The following is a 23,621-nucleotide window of genomic DNA, read 5'->3' as shown; positions in this document are numbered from 1 at the left end:
ATCAATGCCATGTATCTACCTACATATCTATTTACAGTCTAGATAGTCTTAAAGAAAACTGCCAATATTCCTCTAGAGGAACATAGGAAATACAGTAGTATCATTCCTCATAATTATATGCATCATATTTATGTCTCACAGCAGTGATGTAAATCTCCAAATTGTTGAAATGACTTAGTCTGACAATGGAAACGGTATGCCATAATTTGTTAGAACCTATATTTTAAATATCAAGGATAGAGTATGAATGTCCCTCTATGAACTGGAGATAAAATACTGGATATATTTGTCGGGTAAAAATTAGAATTTAGGGAAAAAAAGGAAGGTTTTCTTCTCAAATTAGACAAAGCACATAAAAGCACAGTTAAAACGTGAACAATTTATGTAACCCAAAGTTTTAAGGTATCTGAGCTGTCTTCTTATGAATGTATCTTCAGGTCCTAGGATTCTATATATAGCTAGTATCCAAATATGCAGTTAAGCTTTAATCAGATTAGTTCAAGCTGGTTTGCCTAAGTTATTTTCAATAAAATGAAAAAACTAAATTTTTGGCCATTTAGGAAAGTACTTAATCTATATTTAAAGAGATTGACAGATTCTTCTACTTAGCAAATTGTTCTGAAATTAAGCACTTTCATAAGTACATAAACTTTTTAAAGTCAAGGTACCACTTGATAGATGTTAGTGCACCAAAAACCAGAGGCCTAAAATTATTCAAATAATTCTAAAAGTGTTTGATTTATAGATTAGGAAATTCTAATAATCATTTAAAACAATCCTTCTAATTCCAAAATTCTACAGAGCCTAGAAGAAAGTTTAACTTTTTAATGGCAAATGAAAAGCTGAAAATATGCAATGAAAAACCAAAAGGTAAAAATCACTTAGATAAATGTGTCTGGGAATGCAACCTCTCTATTGCACTACATAAGTGACTGCTTGATAAAGATCTGTACTAAAGAAAATTTAAAACTTAGCAAGTATTAGAGCCATAAAATACCTAAGTCCTGTAAAGGCTTTAGAGATCACCTAATTCAACTTCTCTCACATTACAGATAAGGCAACAGGCCGAGAAACAAACACATCTGTCCACTAAGTTAAGCAGAAGGAAAAAGCAGGTCCAGAAACCTAGTCTTGCCATCTTTCAATTATAAAGAACTAGTTCTTTTTTTTTTTTTTTTCAAAATAACGTTTCCTCCTCTGATTATATGAGTAAAGAACACTCATTCTAACGTGGAAAATACAGATAAGTATAAAGCAAAAAAAGAACAATACTGTCCCTTTACTTTAAAACCCCATTATAAGTCAGTATATATAAAATTCCCTTAAACCCAAAGCCCCTCAAAAGAAGGATTATACCCGCATCAAGTGAGTCATTATTTTCACAATTTCCTCCATTGAAGGGCGCTGAGAAGGATCTTTAGACCAACAACGAGTCATCAGGCTCTCAATGGGCTTAGGTAAATTTTTGATCAGTGGCGGTCGAGTACCTACAATTGAAAATTAGAGGAGGGGAGAAAAGAATGTATTTACTCAAAGAATGGTGTAAGTTTTTTTAAAATATGCATTTCTGAAGTGTTATTTATTTTACAGATCTTGTAAGTTAAGATTTTTTTAGGAGGACTAGAAGTACCTTATTTTTTTGTCCTTTGGATTAACATTATATTTTCATAAAGCAGAAGCTACACCTTTTGAGAAGCCAAATTAAAATTTTTATATACATTATGACTGAGAGTTAATAATATTTCATTTGCTATAAACACTTTTAACAAATAATAATGGCTTAATGTGTATTTTATTAAGAATAAAATGGTGGCTTGAGGTAATCTTATTTGAACTATATTTTCAGATTTATCGTAACAATTTCAAATGTGTTTGAAAAATCATCTTCCATATGTCAAAAGTCATCAACTATGGTGTTATACTCACTGACCTCCAAATGGCTCTTTTGTGGGAAGACAGGTCTTAGGGTTGCTGTGAATCAATCATTTCACAAGCTGAAAACTGCCAACTTTTGTGTAATTAACAAGACTGTAATATCATTAGTAAGGTCTCTAACTTAAAGAAGGCCTCAAGTATAATGAAATCTTTGTAAATTTATCAATTAATAAGTTAGTTCTTTCATTCCTTACTTCATGGACATTCAATTATTTACTGACAACTGACAGAAAAAGAAAACAAACTGTCCTGGTCAATGCTCTAGCATTCTCTACAATGACAATAAAGGCAGTACAATGAAAGGTAGTATAGGAAACTGGTAAACACACTTGAGATTACTCAGATTACTGCTTGACATGTCTATGAATGATCAAAATAGTGAGGCAGATATTTATTTCTATCATGTGTGGAACAGTGTGTTAAAAATGCCATTAATCAGAATAATTATAATCAAGTGATAGAAATTAAACAACAGAGAGTGATGTTAAAAGTTAGAAGGTTAAGCAATTTCCCTTCATGAAAAGTTTATTTTCCCAAAGCACCTGGGAAGTAACTTGATTAATGAGGATATATTCTAATATCATGAGCGGTCAGAAACATTGTAACTACAGGTATAAAAGGAATAGGAGGGATGAAAGGACACTGTGTCCATAAATCAATGTAACTTAAAAATATAGGCATTTGAGCCAGAAAGATCCGGATTTAAATCCCAGCAACACCACTTAACTAACCTTGTGACCTCGGGCAAGTTATTTAACCACTCTAGGTCTCAGTTCCCTAATGTATAAAATTGTGAAGTGAGGCAATAATAGTACTAGCCTCATAAGAATGAATGAGAAGATAAAAAGAAAGACTCTGTGAAGCACTTTGTGTTTTGCCTTTATGAATAGCTTAAGTAACAACACTTACTACAGTAAGTCCCCTACATATGAACCTTCAAGTTGTGAACTTCCAAAGATATGAACATGCATTCCGTCAACGTCAGGCGTGAGTGAAATTGCAGCCTGCCCTCCGTCTCCTATTGCTGACGATCCTTCAGCTCTACCATCTCCCACCTCCTCTCCCTCCTCCAGTCAGTAACTCTTCTTGACTGTTCACTCGATGCCAGCCCCTGTATGCCAGCTGTTGTACTGGACTACTGTACTTTTCAAGATACTGTACTATAAGGTTTAAAATGTTTTCTTTACTTTTTGTGTTTTTTATGTATTATTTGTGTGAAAAGTGTTATAAACCTATTATAGTACAGTACTACATAGCTGACTGTGTTAGTTGGGTACCTAGGATAACTTTGTTGGACTTATGAACAAATTGGACTTAAGAACACGCTCTCAGAATGTAACTCGTTCGTATGTAGGGGACTTACTGTATTATGCTTTGCTTTCTCTCCTCAATGAGACACTTGCTTCCCAAGGAGAAAAAGGCAATAGCTCCCTAATTATCTCAACCATGTGAGAGATTTTAATTTAATCTTTAAATTTTATTTTTTCCAAGAGAGTCCAGTCCAGTGCTTCTCTGTCCCCTCTAGAGAGCCAACCGAGGTAGTTGGCTCTGGCTGTCTACTGATGACCTTTCCCTAATGAGCACAGCCAGCAAACCTTCTCACCTTTGTGCAAAGCCAGGACTGCTCCCAGCCCTTGCCCGTTTTTAGAGTAGGGGGGAGGGCTGGAGACTGGTAATAAGAAATTGTATATTTTAATATTAGGGATAAATGGTCTTCTTTGGGGGAGAAACAATTTCCAAATAGGAATAAAATATATAAAATATAGTGAAGAAAAAAATTTCACAAACCATTATGAACAGCCCACATGATACGGAAAGCTGGGCCACCAATTTCATCAAAGGGTTTCCGACGTGTTATCACTTCCCAGAGGATAATACCCCAGCTGAAGACATCACATTTTTCACTGTAATTGCTACCTAGAAAAAAAAGGTAGTAAAATTTCAAGACTTTTTCCCACATGACTAACAGAAGCAACTGCTTTCATAAATTTTAAGAATGAGCATCATGTACAAAAACAAGAGAATGCCACATGTAGAGCTGAGAAATTACTCTTTCTGAAGACCTCAAGTCTTTGCAATAAATACATTTTTAAAATGAGTTAAGTATTAATAATGGACTAAAGTCCACTTTAGAAAGCTGGTCATTTTTTACCTTCTCATCAAGAAACACAGACCTTATCTTTTATTTATTTAGACTTACATTTTCTCTGGGGCAAAGTATAAAACATTTGTACACTCCTTTCTATAATTTCTTAATCTTAAATGTTCTTCTCCCATTCTCTTGATGGATAATACTACTATCAAAGCAGAAAAAATTTCTAATCTAGGGTTAAGATTTTCTTTTCAAAATATCTGGTGAGATAAAATTATTAATTTGCAAACTTAAACATAAGTTGTAAGCAGGAAAAACTATGAATACAAATTTACAGTAAGCAGATTATGCAGCAAAATTTATATGATTACTAAGTTGGCTGGTGAATCAGCACAATTAAATAGCCAAACAAACAAACCCCCCAAACCCACAAACAACCCACTATAACAGTGACCAATTATTACAGCAATAGCTATGCATGTACTTTACAAAGGCACTAGGCAGTGCGCTGTAAGAGTTACAATGACTTTACAATCTGATTTGGGCTACAGGTGCTGACCTCTTTCAGAAATGAAGAAATCTACATAGCCCAACAGTCTGAGCTTTGTTGCTCTAAACAATTAACAGCAACTTTTATTTCTGGGTTCTTTTGTATAAACAAATCTTACGGCTCTCCATACTACAGTAATAACTGTGTTATTTTAACTCAAAGAAAGGCACATGAAATAAACAAATAATTTTAAAACAATGCCAACTATATGCATTCTGTATACAAACTTGAAAACAGGCGGCATTATTTAATTTTATATAATTTAACACTTGCTTGTCCACTAACTTTTTAACTGAATTTTGTGGCAAAATAGCTCCACTCAAGTGATCAGCTGCATAGCAAATTTTTTTCTCTTGGTGGCTAAAAACAAAGAACAAAAAATTTTAAATTCATCAAAAATAAGTCAAAATCAGAATCTGATTACTAAATGTTTCTGAATTTTATGGGCTTTCATACTTCCTAACCTATGAATCACACATCTTCAGTTCAACTTTTCTCATTTAAAAGATAAGTTGATGTTTTTATATAGAAACCTCATATGCAATTTATGGACCAGTCTTTTAGAACTTCAGTAAGACACAGAGACGTAAAACAAAGTAAGCATAAGCTTATCCTTTACTTAAGGTCCTTAGTATCTTTACTTGTGGTCCTTGCATTCTTTCTAAGGCACGCTCATTTAAACTTTAAACTGCTGATTCTTAATCGCTAGGAAACCAACACAAAGCACAGTAGATCCTCATTATTCCCAGTATTATTCTACAAAGTTGCTGTGAACCTTGAATTAGTGAACACTGAATAATCTGCTCCTCGGGGAATTACAGGGTTGGGCTCCTATACTGATCAGTTGACATTTTTAGTCAACTGATCAATACATAACCTTGTTTTATGTGTGTTTCTGTTCAAAACACCTCATTTAATATAAATTGTTGATTCATTAATATTGAACTCATGGCCAACAGCACTGTAATTCATGCCTGAATGAAGATTAGCTAGCACATGTATTTTCTCTGTAAGACACATCACAGCCTTCTGATACTTAGGAACACTAGAGAGCACTTCAATATTACTCGTAGAGGCCATTTTAAATGGTGAAATCATCAACACAAAGCACAAAAAAAGGAAAAAAAATGAGGCACTAAATACATCACAAAAGTGATAAAATATGAGAACTGATACAACAGGGCAGAGCATTGCCTTGTTTGACCTCAGCTGGGAAGGTGTATGTTGGGTGACTAAATTTTTCCCTGCTTTGTGCATGCCTGTGAATAACTATGAAAGAATTATGAGTACTGATTTTAGGATACAAGTAGGCAATTTTGCAGTTATGGAACCTGAGAATGAGGATCAACTGTACATATGCTTGAACTTCATAGAGGGTGCTAGACAACTTAAATCTTGCTGTGAGATTCAAGATCTAAGGCTATATTTATTTAATACCTCCTTAGACTTTAGTATATATCTTATAATTATATACTATGCAGAAATAAAACCATGGAAACAGGGCAAAGCCATAAACACACTGGATTTACATGGAGTAATAAGGCAGATTATCAGTCACATCATGCTTTTGCCATTTTACCTTCAAAAACTTCAGGTGCCATCCAAGCAGCACTCCCCTTATTATTGGTCATGTGTGTCTGAATGTCACAGGCTGTACCAAAATCACAGATTTTTAAAACTGTCCCCCCTGCAACCAGCAGCAAGCTGTTTTAAAAAATAAAAGGTTATAAGACCAATATTTGATTCTACAATAAAAGAAGAGACATTTGTGGAAACAGAAAAGGTTAAGCAAAATGTCACCATTCAACTTCCGTGAAATGTTACCCACTCACCTATAACAGCTTAATAATACAGAGGAATATCAGCAAAAAATTGACCTTAACCTAGTTCTCTTAGGGAGGCTGCTAGACCCAAATTTTGATGTCTCCATCTCTATCTCCATAATTTTTCGTGACTATGCTTCTCTCTGGGCCAAAATAAAACATGGGGTTTAAAAAACATCTAGCAAGTGAACATTATGGTGTCCTGAAATGGGAGTGGATGTATATCAATACTTTCATAAATTGTTCGCCCCCTATACTTAACCTTAACCAGTGTTTTTCAAGCTACAGCCAGAAACCTAGTCATAAAATTCTAGATCACAGATCTGGAAACCTACATCACAAAACCAATTCAGTAGACTATGACAGCATTTAAAAAATAAAATAGAAAATATCAAAGTGCATCACAACTACTAAGATTAAACATTGTTTCAGGAAAGTTCAGTTTCAGTTCTATATACATTAATATGTACACACGATAGATTGTGAAGTATTTCTTACTGTGGATGATGGTCCTGAAGTTTGCAAACCTGCTTTGCTCACCTGCTTTGCAGTGAGCAGAAATGAGTCTTTAGCCTAACATAGCAAGACTGGTTAGCTGTTCACTGACCCTATTTCCTTTCTTCTCTGGGTACATTTCTTAGCCTTCTGAGCAATTACGTATGGCTATATGACAATTCTAGTCAATAGAATGTGATGTACTTCACCTCCAAGCCCGGCCCATATGAACTCTCACATATATAAACTCCTTTTCCTTTCCCCGTATGTCACTGAAGGCACAGGATTCTGAACTACAAGACAGAAGGAATCTGGGATCCTGACCCACCATGTGAATCAGGAACATTCACTTTGGACTTTACGAGCAAAGCCCACAAACTTTGTACTTTAAGCCATGAGACTTCAGGGCTTATCTAACAGCGCCACTGTAACCAATATGAGAAATGGTATTGAAATGGGTGTTGCTATAACAAAAATCTAATATATTTGGTATTGGTTTAGCAGTAGGCAGCAAGAACACTGAAAGCGGAAGCTGGAAAGAGAGAGATCCATGTAATGACGTGGCAAAACATTTGGTAAAGTTTGTCTCCTGTGATGATTTGTGGCTTTAAAGGACTAGAAAAGCTGACTTCTTCGACTCCAAACAGCAGGAAATAAGATTCACAAAGGCCCATTAACAGCATTGCAGCAAAGAACAAATGAAAAGTACTTCCCATCTCAGCTTCATGGCTTCAAGATGCCTCCATTTAGCTGAGAAAAGGCACTGAGGCCAGGAATCAAATAAACCAGGCTCAACATTTTGTCTAAGAAAGAACTGTGGTAGTATTAGTCACAGGCACATGGAACTGACTGGAACCCGGGGGATCAAAAGCCCACGTCTGAGGAAATTATACTGCCAGCGGAACCACAGGCCTGGAATAAAGAAGCTTCTGACTGTCGTACAATGCCCTCAGGACCCCAGATGCGCAGAAGCAGGAAGGAGGCTATGAAAGCTGGACAGCTTCTGAGGAGAGTATATGGCCCAACACCTACTCCTGACACTGCTACAGAGAATGGACAAGGAGAAGCCTACAAGAGGGTGAAGCTAGGGGTCATAAGCAATGGAAAAAGGAGTTCCTCTCCTAGGGCAGGATCAGAGTCTGATCAAAAGACAAACCTCTCACAACTCCAGGGCAGAGGGACCAGAAAATGCAGGACTTCATTGCTACAGACCAGTAGCTGCTGTATGTTTCTGTTGTTTCCTTTTCCCAATGGAGCCTTTTACTGATGGGCCTCTTTTCTACCGTTTTGTGTGTGTGTACGTGTGCTGGGAAGGGTGAAGTGGGGGGTGACAGATAACTTTTCTTTCTAATTCATTTGTTTCCAGACCGTGAGGAGCTGCATCCAGACCTGCTGGAGAGGATTACACAGCATCCTGAGATCCTGGGCCGTGAGCCAGGTGGTGACTGCAAGATGTTTAACTGGCAAAGGGCAGTAAGTGGTTCTACCTGTGTGGTAAGAGTAGTAGAAACCACAGGCAGATGTGGCTGGGACTGACCAGCTGCTCACCAAATCCATCCCTTCTTCCTCTGGAGAACAGAAGACATTTCCCAGCCTCTCTTGCAGGTAGGTGTGGCTAAGATTGAGTTGTGGCCACTGGTATGTGGGTAGAAGGGACATGGGTCACTCCATGGGTCTGGCTCCACAAACCTCTCATACATCAGCTTTATTCTCTGTACCTGCTGGCTGAATGCAGAGGTCCCCAAAGTCCTGGAGGATGGCAGAAGCACAAGATGGAGGAAGCCTAACTAGGCCCTTGAATGACCATATGGAAGGTCATCTGTCAAACAGGAATATGTTCTGGATTTCACCTGAGTCAGAAATAAGTTTCTGCTGTGATAAGCCTCACGTTGGCTACAGCAGCTAGTGTTAAAACAACTACTATACTCAGCTGTCAGATTCTCTTAGGGAACTGGTACTCATAGTCTTAGGTTTTCCATATCCCAGTGCAACTTGGTACTTCTATAAGAACTGAAATATATAAAGCAATCTGAAAGTGTAAAAAGAACCATGAGCATAAAAGATAATTTTTACTAGATTATTATTAAAAATTAATTATACATTTAAAAATGTAAATCACTCTCTACATCATTACCTAAAAGGCTTACAGGCATGTGGGTTATTCTGCAAACCAGTAGAAACAATTCTTTATTTCGAATCCCTTCCAACCATCTTCTCTTAAATGCAAAAGAGGTACTACTGTTTTATATAGCCAACATTTATTTTAATGTATGTTTACTGATTTTATTTCACTATTCCTTCTTGAATCTTATGCTCGCCTTATGTAATCATTTTCTTTCTTCCCCAAACACCTTTAATGAAGGTCTACTTACAATAAATTCACTCAGGTTTTGTTTCACAATATCTTAAATGTAATTTAGGGCAGGTACACAATTCTGAGTAGAGAGCTATTTTTTCTCAGCTCTGTGAAGTTACGATTCCAGCCCTCTAGCTTCCATTGTTGCTATTGAAAAGTATACTTCAGTCTAACTGTCAGTCCTTTGCAGGTAATCGCTTTGCTGACTGAAAAATCTCCCCTCTGTTTTTGCTGTTCTGTAGCCTCATTATGGTGTGTCATAGGGGAGATTTTTCATTTATCCTGCTTAGAATTCATATCTTTTATTTGGAAAATTCCTGGCTAACCCCTCTTGAAGTAGTCTCTCCCCATCCTATTTTCTTTTATTGGAATTCTAATTCTATGCTGTTAGCCCTCCCTTTCCTTCTCCCCATGTTCCTTAACCTATCATTTTTTTCATTTATTTGTCTGTGTTGCATTCTGGATAGCTGCAGATATATCTTACAGCTCACTGAATCTCTCGTCACCTATTTCATATCTGCCATTTAAAATTTTTAATTATTTCTAAATGTTTTATTTAGTTCTTTTGGTCATGTTGATAGTTTTCATTCCTTGCACATTTTAATTCCTTCATTTCTGTAAATAATTTGAGCATATATATTTTATACTCCATGTTTGATAATCCCAGATATCTGGAGTCTTACTATTTGAGGGTTTTATTCCATTTTGTGTTATTTATGCTGACTTTTACTCATGGTAACTTGCATCCTTATGGGTGTGGTAATTTTTACTGTGGCTTCATATTTGATTGATCTTAATCTGGAAAAATCCTAAAGACCTGAATTGAAAGTATATGACTTTTAAATAGAGTTTTAGTCACCCTGAATGTCCTGAGACACCACCAATCCCAAAGCACTTTTAACCTGTCCTGTTGGGATTTTTTTGATTGGGCAAGTAGAGCAAATTCAAACTCACAACAGCATGAGGGGAGACTCTCAGTTTAAAAAATAAAAGCTTGTCTAGTCAGAAAACGGACTTTTTTTTTCTAGTCAACTTTTCTTTTAGTTCTTCCGTCCAAGATACTGAACTTAGGCAGAGGTCTCAGTTCTGCTCCCTCACCTGGTGCACAACAAAGGGTCTGCAGCCCGTTAAACAGAAGCCGTTAAAATTTGGGCCTCTACATTCTTGATACTGGCAGAGGCTCACAGGAGGGCCCTTGGCTTCCCACTCAGGGTTCAGTTCTCTCCATCTTTTGGCTTAATGATTCCCTTATTTTCTTGTAAGATCACCTATGCTTGTAAAAGGATGTCTGTTGTAATATGTAGCATCTCTGGGTGCTTGCTGTAGGACTTTTTTCAGTTTATCTGGTTTGCCATATTGCTGGAGTGTCAAAATTCTTATCATGTGAGTATAAGAGTCCAAGCTATCCCTGTGAGCACACACAGGATGTTAGATTTTAAATGCATACATATCATGGCTTAAATTTCATGTACTTCTCAAAATAAGGTATGAAATTTTGCCAATATATTAGTGTATGCTGGGATAAGTGGCAGGGAGCCAACAGAGCCCCGGGTTAAAGCCAGCACATCTCCCTGGACCAACATTTTTACTCAACTGTAAGTATCTTTAACATCCTAACAGTGACTTCAAAACAAACTGCATAACACAGGAAGTCGAATGCAAAATTCTTATGCAACTTTCCTTAAGAAGGCTTTTTTTTTTTTTTTTTTTTTTTTGCGGTACACAGACCTCTCACTGTTGTGGCCTCTCCCGTTGCGGAGCACAGGCTCTGGACGCGCAGGCTCAGCGGCCATGGCTCACGGGCCCAGCCGCTCCGTGGCGTGTGGGATCTTCCTGGACCAGGGCACGAACCCGTGTCCCCTGCATCGGCAGGCGGACTCTCAACCACTGTGCCACCAGGGAAGCCCAGAAGGCTTTTTAAGCTCTGTCCCTACTCTCAGACTTACTCAGGTTATATACATCATAACTTTGTTCTGGGGGGTGGGGGGGTAGGGGGGAAAGCTGAGAAGCACCAATTTAGGTACTTAGGGCCTTACAGGGCCTGACAAAAATGTCAACTGATTCCGCAGCATTGTATTTTCTAAAAACAGCTCTATAAATTAAATCTTCCCAGTCTAAGACTGCCCATCAGGCCAAGAAGAGTTTCTATTTTAATAACTCACTTTACTTAAGAGGTAGTAAGGAATATTATTTATCCATTAAAAATAAAGAGGTAAATATCTGTATACAGTAATATGAAAAAGAAGTCCCAGTAAGTGAAAAAAGCAACATTATGTATAGTGTAATCTATGCATGCTTAAAAAACAAAACAGTGCTTATCTCTGAGGATCGGAAATGGGAGGCAGAAAAGACTTACTTTACATTTTTAAAAATAACAACATATACATAATTAAAGAAAATAAAGTAAAAATAAACCAATATAGAAGAAAGAAAACAACTGTCCTTATTTTTAATGTCCTTATTTTAACGATGTTTCTAAAAATGTTCAATCCCAAAATCATTTTTATGTTTAGAGTATGTGTGTGTGGTAAGAGTATAACCCTATCATGATTAAAATGACCCAATAAAAGATTTCCAGAAAATTTTCTGAACTTAAGGTTCAGAAACTCTTCTAGGTGCTAAACTACACAAATATAATCACCAAGTAGCATACTCTTATTCAGGTTTTGCTTTTGATGACGAACAGAAATAAAGATGGGTAATATAATTTGCATCATCACATTGTAGTAATATTCAACATCGGGTTGGGGATTCATTATAATTACAGTTAATAAATTACTTGTATATAATTCTGTTACAAAATTCTAACTGGAGAGATTACTTAGAAAGTTAGTTTTCTTTTAGTCCAGCATGACTAAGATAAGCCAGATAAACTACTATTCACACCTCCATAATGCTACAAATACTTCTATGATAATTTAAGTGGAAAGAATGTTAAATGCAAATTACATGCACTTCAACAAACAAAAAATTTTTCCTTGTTTCATTGTTGTGAAGTTCTTACTACTTTTAACCCAAGATAAGAATTCTGTAACTGACTTCCTTGTTTCATCCTGGTACATTCAAAATATCACAATAATTTTTCTGAATGACTTTTATATTATTATTGCTACAATTAGTACTCCTTTACTCATAAGACTTTGGATGAACTTGCAAAAGATAAATAAAACAGGGGCACTAGTGCAAGCTGATACTGTATAAAACACCTAACCACATCATCAGGTCCCTTCTTTATATGCCATTCTGAGGAACTCTTCCTGACGACATAATCAAAAGGTTTTCCAGTGACAATAAGATACAGTACATGTATTTGTATATACAATTATATATGAAAGCACAGTCATTCCAAAGAATTTTCTTTTCCCCAGTACATTCTGAAAAATCAATTCTAATTCTAAAGCTCAATTTGTATGCTGGGTGTCCCACAGGAAATGTGCAACACTACAGGATGAGTCCAACCATAAGGATGCCAAAGAGAAATGAATGACCTAGACAGACCAGACCTCTTCTAAATATGTTAATGGTATTTATTATCAAAAGGAGAGTCCCCATATGTAGATGATTTTGGTAGGATGTATCTGGTCTAAATACGTCGGTTAAATAAACCTAACATTTACGGATTTATGGGGTATGGTTGGATGGGGAATGGAGGTAGCTGTTTAAGCTGTGTAATTATGGAATATGAAAGGTGTTAAAAAACTAAAATAACTTTTTTGTGAGATATTTTAAAGTATATTGTTTAATAACTCATCAGTTATTCCAAAGCCAAAAAGGCCCTAATGCAGACGGGTGACTTTCGGGAGTTGCATCTAATGGTTTCTGGCTCCTCCAGGAAAAGGATGCTTTGTCTGTGCCTGATTACTTGCCTGTATCCTTTAAATCAGCCAATTTGTTGCTGGATAAGAACTATGATTTTCATGAGTTTGCTTTGATAATTCAACTCTTTTAAATGGGGGGGGGGAAAGGTGGGGTATGGAGGACACAATCTCCAAAACTAGGGGAAAAAAAAGTGCTTTCTTCTTTACTAGCCAAGACAGGTAGCTGCAACAACCACCTCAGGAGTCAAGTTAAAAAAATAAAAGTATCATAAATCTAGGGCTTAAACATTATTTGACCAGGGACCTGGGGAACGGGATATCAGTTTAAGCTTGGAGGTGGAAATAAGGTACTCTAGTGAGAACAGTGATTCCAAGAGTTGAAACCTATGTAGAATGTATCAGATTAGATAGGAGAGTGAGAAGTTATAGCCAGAAGGGATGCTTTAATGCTTTAAACCGGCATCAAGAGAATGGAATACTTGAGACTGATTTCCTAGGGGATACCTCTTATCTGAGGACTGATGTGGTGGCCAGGGGTAGAGGGGAAAGAGCATATGGGGACTTTTTACTTTCTCACAGGTGGACAGAGAAGAAAAAAATTAGAGAGAAATGGGGACAAAAATATGTATGTTTTCTTTAATTGTGTACCCACAGAAACAAAAAATCCACAAAGTTTTAGCCTTTAAAAATACTTATGTAGGGAATTTTGAAGTTCTTTCAAAGTCCCAGGATCCTCAATATGGAGAAATTCAGAATATTTTCAATTTCTACTCAGATGTGCCAGCAATGCCCTTTGCCTTCCTCTGAAAAGGCAAATAATAACCACTCTGTATATTTTTGTGTAATGTCGACATTGTGCTTATTAGGGATAGAGTGGGGAACAAGACAGACTTGTCTCTGCTCACATGGAACTAACTATTTAGGGAAAACAATACATACCGTGGGCACAAAATAGGACTTACAGACGAACACATTCTAGAATTACGCTAATCTAAGGTAGAAGTTATCAAAAATAAAAATTCAACTAAAATAAAAACGCCATTAAAGACAACATTCTAAAATGCAAGCTTAGATGAATGACTAAATGATGAAGGTGAGTTAAAAGTAAACAATCTTAAAAAAATAAAAAACAAACATTCTTGAGCAAGCCAAAAGGAATGAGAGAAGAAAAACTGATGTGCGACGACCAGCTTAAATTAGGGAGTGGGTAGGGGATGGCAAGAGAGAGAGACACCACATTATTAGAACTTACTTTGGTGGTTTCAGGTCCCTGTGAATTAGAGCTTTGGGTTGCATGCTATGAAGATAAGCCACTCCTTGGGAACACTGTAAACACCAACTCATCGCGTGGGCAGCAGTGTAATATGGCAATGGTTCAGCACCATGCAGCACTGCAAAAGAAAGGCACAAACTAGAAAGAACTTTATTGCATATAACAAAAGACACAAGGTGAATGCAAGCACTATCAGAACACACGACGGGGTATTTTCCTACACATGCTCCCATCGGTCCTGCTTTTCATTCTTTTCCAATAAAAAGATGGAAATAGTTAATGATTTCAACTGGATAACTAACACATAAGTACCTAACATTTAATAGGATTCCATTAACTGTTATACATACATTCAAGTAAAATTAATATACATTACCACGTTTTTTCATATTGACAGATGCAGTCTTTCACACCATACTATAAATTGTAAGCAATGTGATGACATACTACTATAAGAGAGATACAGAGAAATACTATGGAAGGAAACAAAATGTGCATCAAGATGTTTACAATTATGCTTTCTATAATAGCTAAAAACTAGAAATAGTTCAACCAAATAAAACACGGGAGTATCAGATAGCCATTAACAATGATGATCACATGAGCAGTAAATATAAGTAAAAGTTTATATAAAATAACTTTAAAAAAATAAAATGCTACAATTTATTTTATATAAATGATGTGACAAGAGACTATTTATAAATATGTTTGGTGTTTCTTACAGTGAAAGGGTTAGCTCTGTTCTATAAAGGTAACTAAACGATACAGTTTCCTTTCATTGTTATCAAAATGACATATATACACTAATATGTATAAAATAGATAACTAATAAAAACCTGCTGTATTTAAAAAAATGTTCTGTGAAGTGAGTTTTCACAATTTTATTTTTTGGGAAAAAAGCAAAATAAAGCAGAATAGGGATGTGTGGTTAAAGAGTTCTAAAAGAGGAGACTGAAAGCTAAGAGAGGGCAAAAAGAAAAAATTAAAAGTATGAAGATATTTTAAAATCTATTTAAAAAGCAAGTTTGACTTTACTTAAATGCTTTTAACATTATGCAGAGTACCATCAATTTAAAAGATTGATATCCTTAGACTTCTAAATTTCACATACTAATGTTGTAGCATCTTGTCTTTTCATTTTTAATCTTTAGCAGATTTCTTTTCTTAATTACCTCCTTTTGGGACTCTGAGGATAAACTGTGAAGAACATTAAGTAACTTATAGTTTATATTAAAAGCTTTTCAATTATTTCACTCTACTTGATAAAGACAGGTCTAATGACACTCACCATTATACAAGGAGCCCCCTTCAGCATATTCCATCACAAGACACACCTAAAGGAAACATATGCCAGAATAATTAACCACAGAGCTATAGCATCTTAGGGAACTTGAGAGATAACTTAGTTCACCTTTGATTTTATAAATGCATAAAAAATCATTCTTTTGTCCCCTACTTTGTGAATAGTGCTGGAGGAAATAAAAGGTATCTATGATCTAAGACCTTGTCTTCTAGGGGACCACTGTCTAAGAGTGGAGATGTATATAAAAACATAATCACGAGATCTTTGGTGACTTTTTCCAGTGCAAATGAACAGGTGCTGTCATAGGATATTGTAAGCCTCCTAAGAAGATGAGGTTACTGGATAAGACCACCTAAGACAACTATTCCCTTATATTGTGTTGCTAACAGATTAGAAACACATACAATTTTTTTTGGAAATAATATGACAGATCAAAATAGCTTCATAAACTACATAGCTGCACGTATCTGCCACGTCATTTCTTATAGACAGAGTATAATGAAAAAGTGACAAACTTACTGGATTCAAGCAGGCTCCATATAGCTTTACAATGTTAGGATGGGTCACACGGGATAACTGCCGAAGCTGTAACAAATTAAGGTTTCTTTTAAAAAGTGCTAACTTTTAAAGAAGTGATCTCACAGTATCATTCAAATCTTAACATTGTATAAAACATTAGTGTAATCAATCAGCAATCACTGTTTCCTATGTAGCAGGCACTGTGGTCCTAAGTGCCTGCCCAGAATGGCACAGAATCCCTGCCCAGAGCTCTCACAGTTTAGTTGGGGGAGAGACATGTACACAAATAATTAAAGCAATGTGCTAAGTGCTATAACAGGAGTTATGTACAAGGCATAAGTACAAATTAGAAGAAGAAATTAACTTTGCCAAGAAATGTTAGGATGCCATCCCCGAGATGGCACTGAGCTGAGTTATCCAAACCAGAAGAAGCCATATCATCATCATCATCATCTTCAAAGGTGATGGTTGAATGAATAGCCGACCTACTCTACGCTGGGCACTGGTGGGCACTTTACAGATATTGCATAATCCTCACAACTTTGCAAGGTATGTATTATCATTTTCATTTTAAAGATGAGGTACCTTTAAGATAAGGCTCAGAGAAGGTTAAATGAGCTGCTAAATACCCTAGAGTTAGGAAACAGTACAGCCAGGGTTTGAACTTCGGTCTGACTTAAAATCTGCATTCTCTTCCTTCCATCTTCCATCTCTTGAGTTAACTCCCTCTTCTCCATTCCCACTACCACTGCCTTAGCAATTCCAACCTGAGCCACTGTAGTAATTACTACAGCCTTCTCCTAGCTGGTCTCCTTACTTCCAGTTTTATCCAATCCAATCCAATCCAATGATTCATATGGAGGTCAGTGAGGGGTTTGGCTGTACTCATGCCCCTTTCTCTACATCTCAAATTTCTATTAACATATGCCCCCAAACTGCGCCTTGCTCTCTCTTCTCTTTCTTCTCCCCCTTTCTTCTTCCTTTCCTTCTCTACTACCTACATTATACTGCTGGCTCATATGAAGTCCACTAAGGTAAACCTTTTTACTACATGCTACTTAGAAAGCTGTATTTTTCTACAGCCAACATTTGTAGATTTTCAGTCCTAATAGAATTAATATCACTATTTATTATATTTCATCTCGTTAAGATTCACTACTGAGCTTCAGATAGCAGATTAGTCAAGCATTTATTCCTGTTCCCTCCTCAAATACCACTAATTAGGTAAAGGTACTTTTTTCAAGGCATAAACTCAGAAGGGTGAAGAGAATGTGAAATGAGAAAACAGCACATATCTGTGGAAGTTGGACAGCAAGTGACTAGCAACAACTGACAGAGCAGACCTAAAAGAAATGAGAAAAAGTGAGAAGCAACCAGGTTTATCTCACAAACCTTCCAAAGGTGGAGGAGTGGTGGTAGTACCGGGTATCTATTCATACAAGCTAATAAAAGAGCAGAGAGATTGCTTAAAAGTTAGACCAAAGATTCCCTCCAGCCCTGACGTCAAACAGCTTAGTGACTGCCTCTTTACTGTCTCAAAGATTAGAGGTTGATTCTTTACAGAAGGTGCAATACCTTCCTAAATATAGAGATATATATTTAATATAGAGATAAATACAGAGATAGAAATATAATAATACCTTCTTTAGAGAAGGTGTGAGTCTCTGGATTGGGGGATACCATATAAAACTAAGGGATGAGCTCAAAGTAGTTGCCTCTGAGAAGCAGAAAACTTGATGCGAGGAGGTACGGGGATTAACGTTTTCTTTTTTTAGTAAGAATACGTGGGAACCATTTGACAATTTATCAACAAATTACATGTATACATAACTTTGATGAGAAACTTTTTTTCTCCAAGCTATTATGATCTTTTTGACTCTGGATTGCTAGCCTTTAACACATATTTTTACCTAGTTTTAGGAAACTGCCAATACAACAGTATATGATCAATGACCTCATATAAACCATAAACAGAAACTGTGAATAAGGCAAGATAAAGCCAGACTCCTGGAGCATACTACTATAGATCATCTTTCTTCATGATGACATCAAACCATTCATCAGCATTTCTCAACTCATTCAACTAATTACAAAAATCCACTTCATCTCACAACTAAGTTCTCATTTCTTCATGTTATACTTTAAAAAGTATCATGAAGTATATATTGAAATTATAATTCAATAAAATCACAGATATAAATTCAGAAGGTTTAGAAGGTAAAGACCACTCATCTATTGGCCAATGAAGTTAAAAAGTGATAAAACCATTGATTTATTGAGATACTGTGATCTAATATATAAAACAGCATAAAAGAATGAAGCTGGTAATACAATAATATCATGATTATCAAATTCTCCTCCATCATCAAACACGTAAGAGAAGAGAGTTGTAAATTTTCGTGCTAAATGAGAAAAACCAATTTGAAATTGTTTTTCCTTAAAATAATCTCGTTCGAATTTCTAAAAATGTTCAGTCAAAAATGAATGCATAAAATTTCCCTTCTTAATTTTAGATAATGGGAGAGATTACCATTTCTCTTCTATTTTAAAATTTAAATTCTGTGCCTTGAAATAGATCTGAATTACACGGAAGAGATTGTATTTTAATTCAGGGATGAGTTCATTTATGTAGCTAAGTCTCTTTTCCCCTAATTTTTAATCAGAATTAAGAGTGTGAATGAAAAAAATGTTCCTATGGCATTCCCTTTGGTTCAACCAAACTGCTGATGTTCAAGTATACAGAGAAATGACAACCGAGAAACATTTTTTTTCATAATATTAAATTCACAGAGTATCTTAGGTGAAGAACTACACAACGGAAATGACACTTCAACTTACCTCTACAATAAAAGCTTTCCTCTCAGATTCACTTTCTATTTGTTTAATAGCAACATCTTTTGCTCTCCACTTAGCTTTGCATACTACTCCAAAAGCTCCTCTTCCAACGACCTTAAAAAAAAAAAACTCACAAGAATCAGAAACAAGTAACAGCCTAATGCATAACACTGAAGCCAATCTGAAAGATTTATTAAAGAAGATTTTTAGAAATCATCACGATCTGGATTTGCCACTGAGCAGGTATGAATTTTCATTTGAGTGAGGAGATGATGAAATGTACTGTCTCTATCTTTGAAAGTTTATGGTCTAGACATCTCTTCATTCTCAAAACTGAAAACAAACAAAAAAGACTGTTAGAGACAGAAAACAAATTAAAACAGGCAAGATGAATGAGAGGATGGAGAGAAGATGGCTTGGAAAAAAATAAATAAAAAGCAGAAACATGTAATCAATGTTTTAAGCTCTCATATTTATGAAATTAAAAAATAGCTTTTAAGTACTTCAGTGGAGGTAGGGAGTGGAGGGGAAAGGATAAAAATAGAGATGATAAAAAACTGGCCACTGTGAAGGACAGACAAAACATAGTATCATACTATACAATGGAATATTATTTGTCAAGAAAATGGAATGAACTACTGATACATGCTACAACCTGGATGAGCCTTAAAAACACTACGCTCGGGTGCCAGACACAAGAGATCACATATTGTATGATTCCAGTTATACAAAATGTCCAGAAAAGGCAAATCTTTAGAGATAGAAAGTAGATCAGTGGTTGTTTGGGGCTAAGAGTGGAAACTGGGATTAACTGTACATGGGTAGGAGGAATCCTACACCAAGGTGATGAAAATGTTTGAAAACTGATTTCTGGTGATGTTTGTACAACTTAGCAAATTTGTACAAATCATTGTACACTTCAAATGGGTAAATTTTATGATATGTAAAATATATCTCATTAAAATTATTTTTTAAAGTTAAAAATAAAAATTGACCAATAGGTTGTATTATTGTTGAAGCTGATGGGTAGCTCATGAATTCATTCCTCTCTCGGGCTATTCGACTTTTATTAATGTTTGAAATTTGCCAAAATATTAAAACAACAACAAAAGAACAGCTTTAGATACTTGTTAGAACAAAATCATCCTACATTATCACTGTAAATGACCTTAGTCAGGTGCCACCTACTCCAATCTTTCAACTTCCAACAGATCTAAGTACTTCCTTAAGCAAAAAATCTAATTCCCTGTACAGCTCTGATTTATGATGTACTTTCTATATAGTAGGCACTAAGCTAAGTGCTTTACATACATTACATCATTTACACAACCTTAGGTGACAGGTACTAGAGGTATCTTCATTTTACAGATGAAGCACCTAGGTTTAAAGAAATCAACTAACTTGCCCAAGGCTATGTAGCTAGTAAAGAGCAAGTGCAGTCTGATGCCAGGAAGTCTAACACCAGAATGTGAGAGATCCTGATTTGTACACATATATCTGTATTATATGTCAGAAAGGAGCAGTTATATCTTCTCTTGGAGGAGTCTTCACTTTAGGCAAACTTACATGTATAGGGACTCCTTGTAGAGTAAGAAAAAGGGTGCTTATAACTACCAGGACAGTAGTTGTAAACTGAGATGGATGGCCATTCTAGCCATAGCTCAAATTCCACTTCCAACATTACACAAAGCAGTATGGACATTTCTCATGTTGCTTAATGTATAAAACTACCCAAATGGTTAACATTATTGAATGCCTATCATGTGCCAGGTACTAGTCTATGTGCTTTCATGCATTAACACATTTAATCCTCCTCCATTAAGGTAAGTAGTAAACTGAGTCAGACGGTTGCAAGTTGCCCAAGATCACAGGGTCAGAGAAGCCAGGATTTGAAGCCTAGAGTATGTAATAACCAGTTCACTCTATATTCAGCCTGTGTATGTCATTAACTTAAAAGAAACTGGGCTGTCTTTCCTTTAGTGACTCTCCCTTTTTCCATTCCTAGCCCTGGGTGCTCAGGGACCTCCTGCTTAGGCTCTAGCCCTCCTCCACACCTCTCATGAGGGAAAGGAACCAACGTCAGTTATTTGGACCTGTCATTCATTTACTTTAACATGAATGGTTATTGGTTAAACCTGGTACCATCAGAATAATAGAAAAAGCACACCTAGGATCTGGAACCTAACAGACTTGAGTTTAAATGTAGGTTCTGTCTGCCTATTAGCTACCAATACTGGGCAAGTTAATGTCTTTGAGCTTCTGCTTTCTCAACAGTAAAAGGGAGATGCTTACATTTTCCTCAGCGAATATCTATAGTGTTCAAACGTAAAAACCAGGCATTTTCTTCAATGCTACACAAGAATAATAAGTGCCTGGAGTTGGGTATGAATCAGTTTCAGGAGCTATATTCCTCATTTCTCTCACAATTAACCACGATGAATAGCAAACAGGTCCTAAAATGAATTTCAACTTTATGACAATGTCGGCTAAGAAAGCATGGATGGAGACCAGCCAACTTATTGATATTACTATGAAATAATGATTGTGAAGTAATTTAATATATTCTTCAATTATATATTTACAAATACATCAAAGCAACTGGTACTCGGTAGGTCTCCTCTTGTTTCATTTTCCTATTCTCAGAAATGTCCCTGCAGGGATTCCAAACATTGCATTTGTGGATCATACATCTGTTGTAAAAACTGTGTAAGGTGTGCATGACTAATTGTGATGCACAAATGCCACCTAGAGCTGAGATGATGGCTGACTGAGTTTACAACGTAAAACTATGGTAAAAAAATGTGGGCAAGCAAGGACATGATAAGCTTCCTCCCTTTTGTTTAAGAAAGCAATTTTTTGAACTGTCTGAAATACAAACAGGCATATTCATGTAAGATGAGAGTCCATGTACTTAAGAAGCCTCCACTCACATTAGGGCCATATTATATTTCACATGTATGGTGAAACAACAGATCTAAAATGATAATAAAGTAAGTCCAAGATGCCCAAGGTTGTACACATAAACTGAAATACATGATAGAAAAAATAACTGCTGTGAATTCAAAGGTTAGAGGCACAGAGTCAATGCTTCACGAATTATATTTCTGTGTATCTAATGACTCTGATCACCAGCTCCAATGTGTGGAGGGGGGTTTCCCCACACTCCCAAGCAATTCTCAGATACCAGCTGGACATCCTACCATTCAGCTCAATTCTGACATTATCCACCTGGAGAGAGCATCAGATCCCACAGGTTAAGGGCTCAGTTCTACCAGGGTGCAACCCCTCCCCCTTGAGAGGCCAGTCACAAGCCAGGTTATCTATCACCTGTGCTTCTCATCAACCGGCTATAGACTGGAGGTACCAATGACCCCCTCCCTTGGGTTTGATTAATTTGCTCAAGTGGTTCACAGAACTCGAACACTTTATTTACTAGATTACCAGTTTACTACACAAGGATATAACTCAGGAACAGCGGGGCAAGGTAAGCGGAAAGGGCACGGAGCTTCCATGCCCTCTCTGTGCCCCACTTTCCCCCAATCCTCACGTGTTCACCAACCTGGAAGCTCTCTGAACCCTGTCCTTCTGGGTTTATATGGAGCTTTATTACAGGGCCAGCCCTTCTCCTCTCCCCAGGGGTCAGAGCGGTGGGACTGAAAGTTCCAACCCTCTAATCACATCCTTGGTTCTCCTGGCAACCAGCCCCATCCTTAGGTGTGGTCCAAAATTAACCTTGAGACATCTTTATCCCTCTCTTCACTTATGAAAATCAGAGTGTTTGGGGAGCTGTGAGCCAGGAACTGTAGACAAAGACCAAATATATATATGAGAAATATATTTTGATCATTTGAATGACCAAGTACCTATTTCTTATAAATCACCATATCACAGAATCAAACTGTGACTTCTCATTTTTTCAAATGGCATAAATATTAGGAGTGAAAGAAAAAAATATAAAAACGATTCCTGCCTTTGTGGGATGAAAATGAGGTAGAGAAATAAATTCAAGACAAAACAACAGCATTGAGATTTTTTAAAAAGACACTTCCGGCTGAAGAGAGCCAAAGGTGAGAGTCCATGATGGCGGCTTTCAGGACAGACTTAGGGCTTCAAGGGCAGGAAAGACCTATTCCCGCGCCCCCTCCCTCCCAACTTCTCACTGAGATCCCCAGGAGGAAGCAGCCTCACAGGATACGCTTTGCCAACATGGGAAGCTGCAAATGAGTAAGTGTGGCAAGGGAGACAGTCAGAGGGAGGCCCTACCCAGGTTCTCTCAGCCCCGACAGTACAGGGAAATGATACAGAAAAACTCTTGCCAAGAGAAAAACAAGGTAACTGGAAACTGAAGAGTCTTCTGACTGCAGGAAGGAGGCTGTTGGATGGTAGACAGCTCAAATACAGGGAGCTAAATGCAGAGCTCAGCTGAATTTCAGAGGATCAATGAAAGCCAAAGGGGAAGGCCTAGTCAGCAAGCAGGGAAAAATGGGTAAGATCTCCTGCTTTTGAGGGGTGAAGTGAGGCTAATGCCAAGAGAATGATGAACTTCATTTCTTTACTCCTTAAACCAATATTTCTTGAATGTCTACTATATCCAGCTACCATCTGGGATACAAGAGATACAG

At 36.7% G+C, this 23,621-nt stretch overlaps 1 protein-coding gene across 2 annotated transcripts in view; it reads right to left on the bottom strand.

Annotated features, from left to right (window-relative positions):
• Positions 1–23,621, bottom strand: part of MAP3K7 (mitogen-activated protein kinase kinase kinase 7) — a 70,577-nt gene that overhangs the window by 38,505 nt on the left and 8,451 nt on the right. For both annotated transcript variants that reach the window (XM_082634296.1, XM_082634297.1), the window contains exons 2-8: positions 19,003–19,113; positions 16,165–16,230; positions 15,631–15,676; positions 14,322–14,460; positions 6,157–6,281; positions 3,724–3,852; positions 1,357–1,487 (exon numbers count right to left, since the gene is read on the bottom strand). In XM_082634296.1, coding sequence (XP_082490422.1) covers positions 1,357–1,487; positions 3,724–3,852; positions 6,157–6,281; positions 14,322–14,460; positions 15,631–15,676; positions 16,165–16,230; positions 19,003–19,113 — 747 coding nt within the window. The remainder of the gene's footprint in view (positions 1–1,356; positions 1,488–3,723; positions 3,853–6,156; positions 6,282–14,321; positions 14,461–15,630; positions 15,677–16,164; positions 16,231–19,002; positions 19,114–23,621) is intronic.

This window comes from Mesoplodon mirus (genome assembly GCF_964341445.2).
Source record: "Mesoplodon mirus genome assembly, chromosome: 10".
NCBI classification, from domain to species: domain Eukaryota; kingdom Metazoa; phylum Chordata; class Mammalia; order Artiodactyla; family Ziphiidae; genus Mesoplodon; species Mesoplodon mirus.
This window is presented reverse-complemented; position numbering and strand designations above follow the sequence as displayed.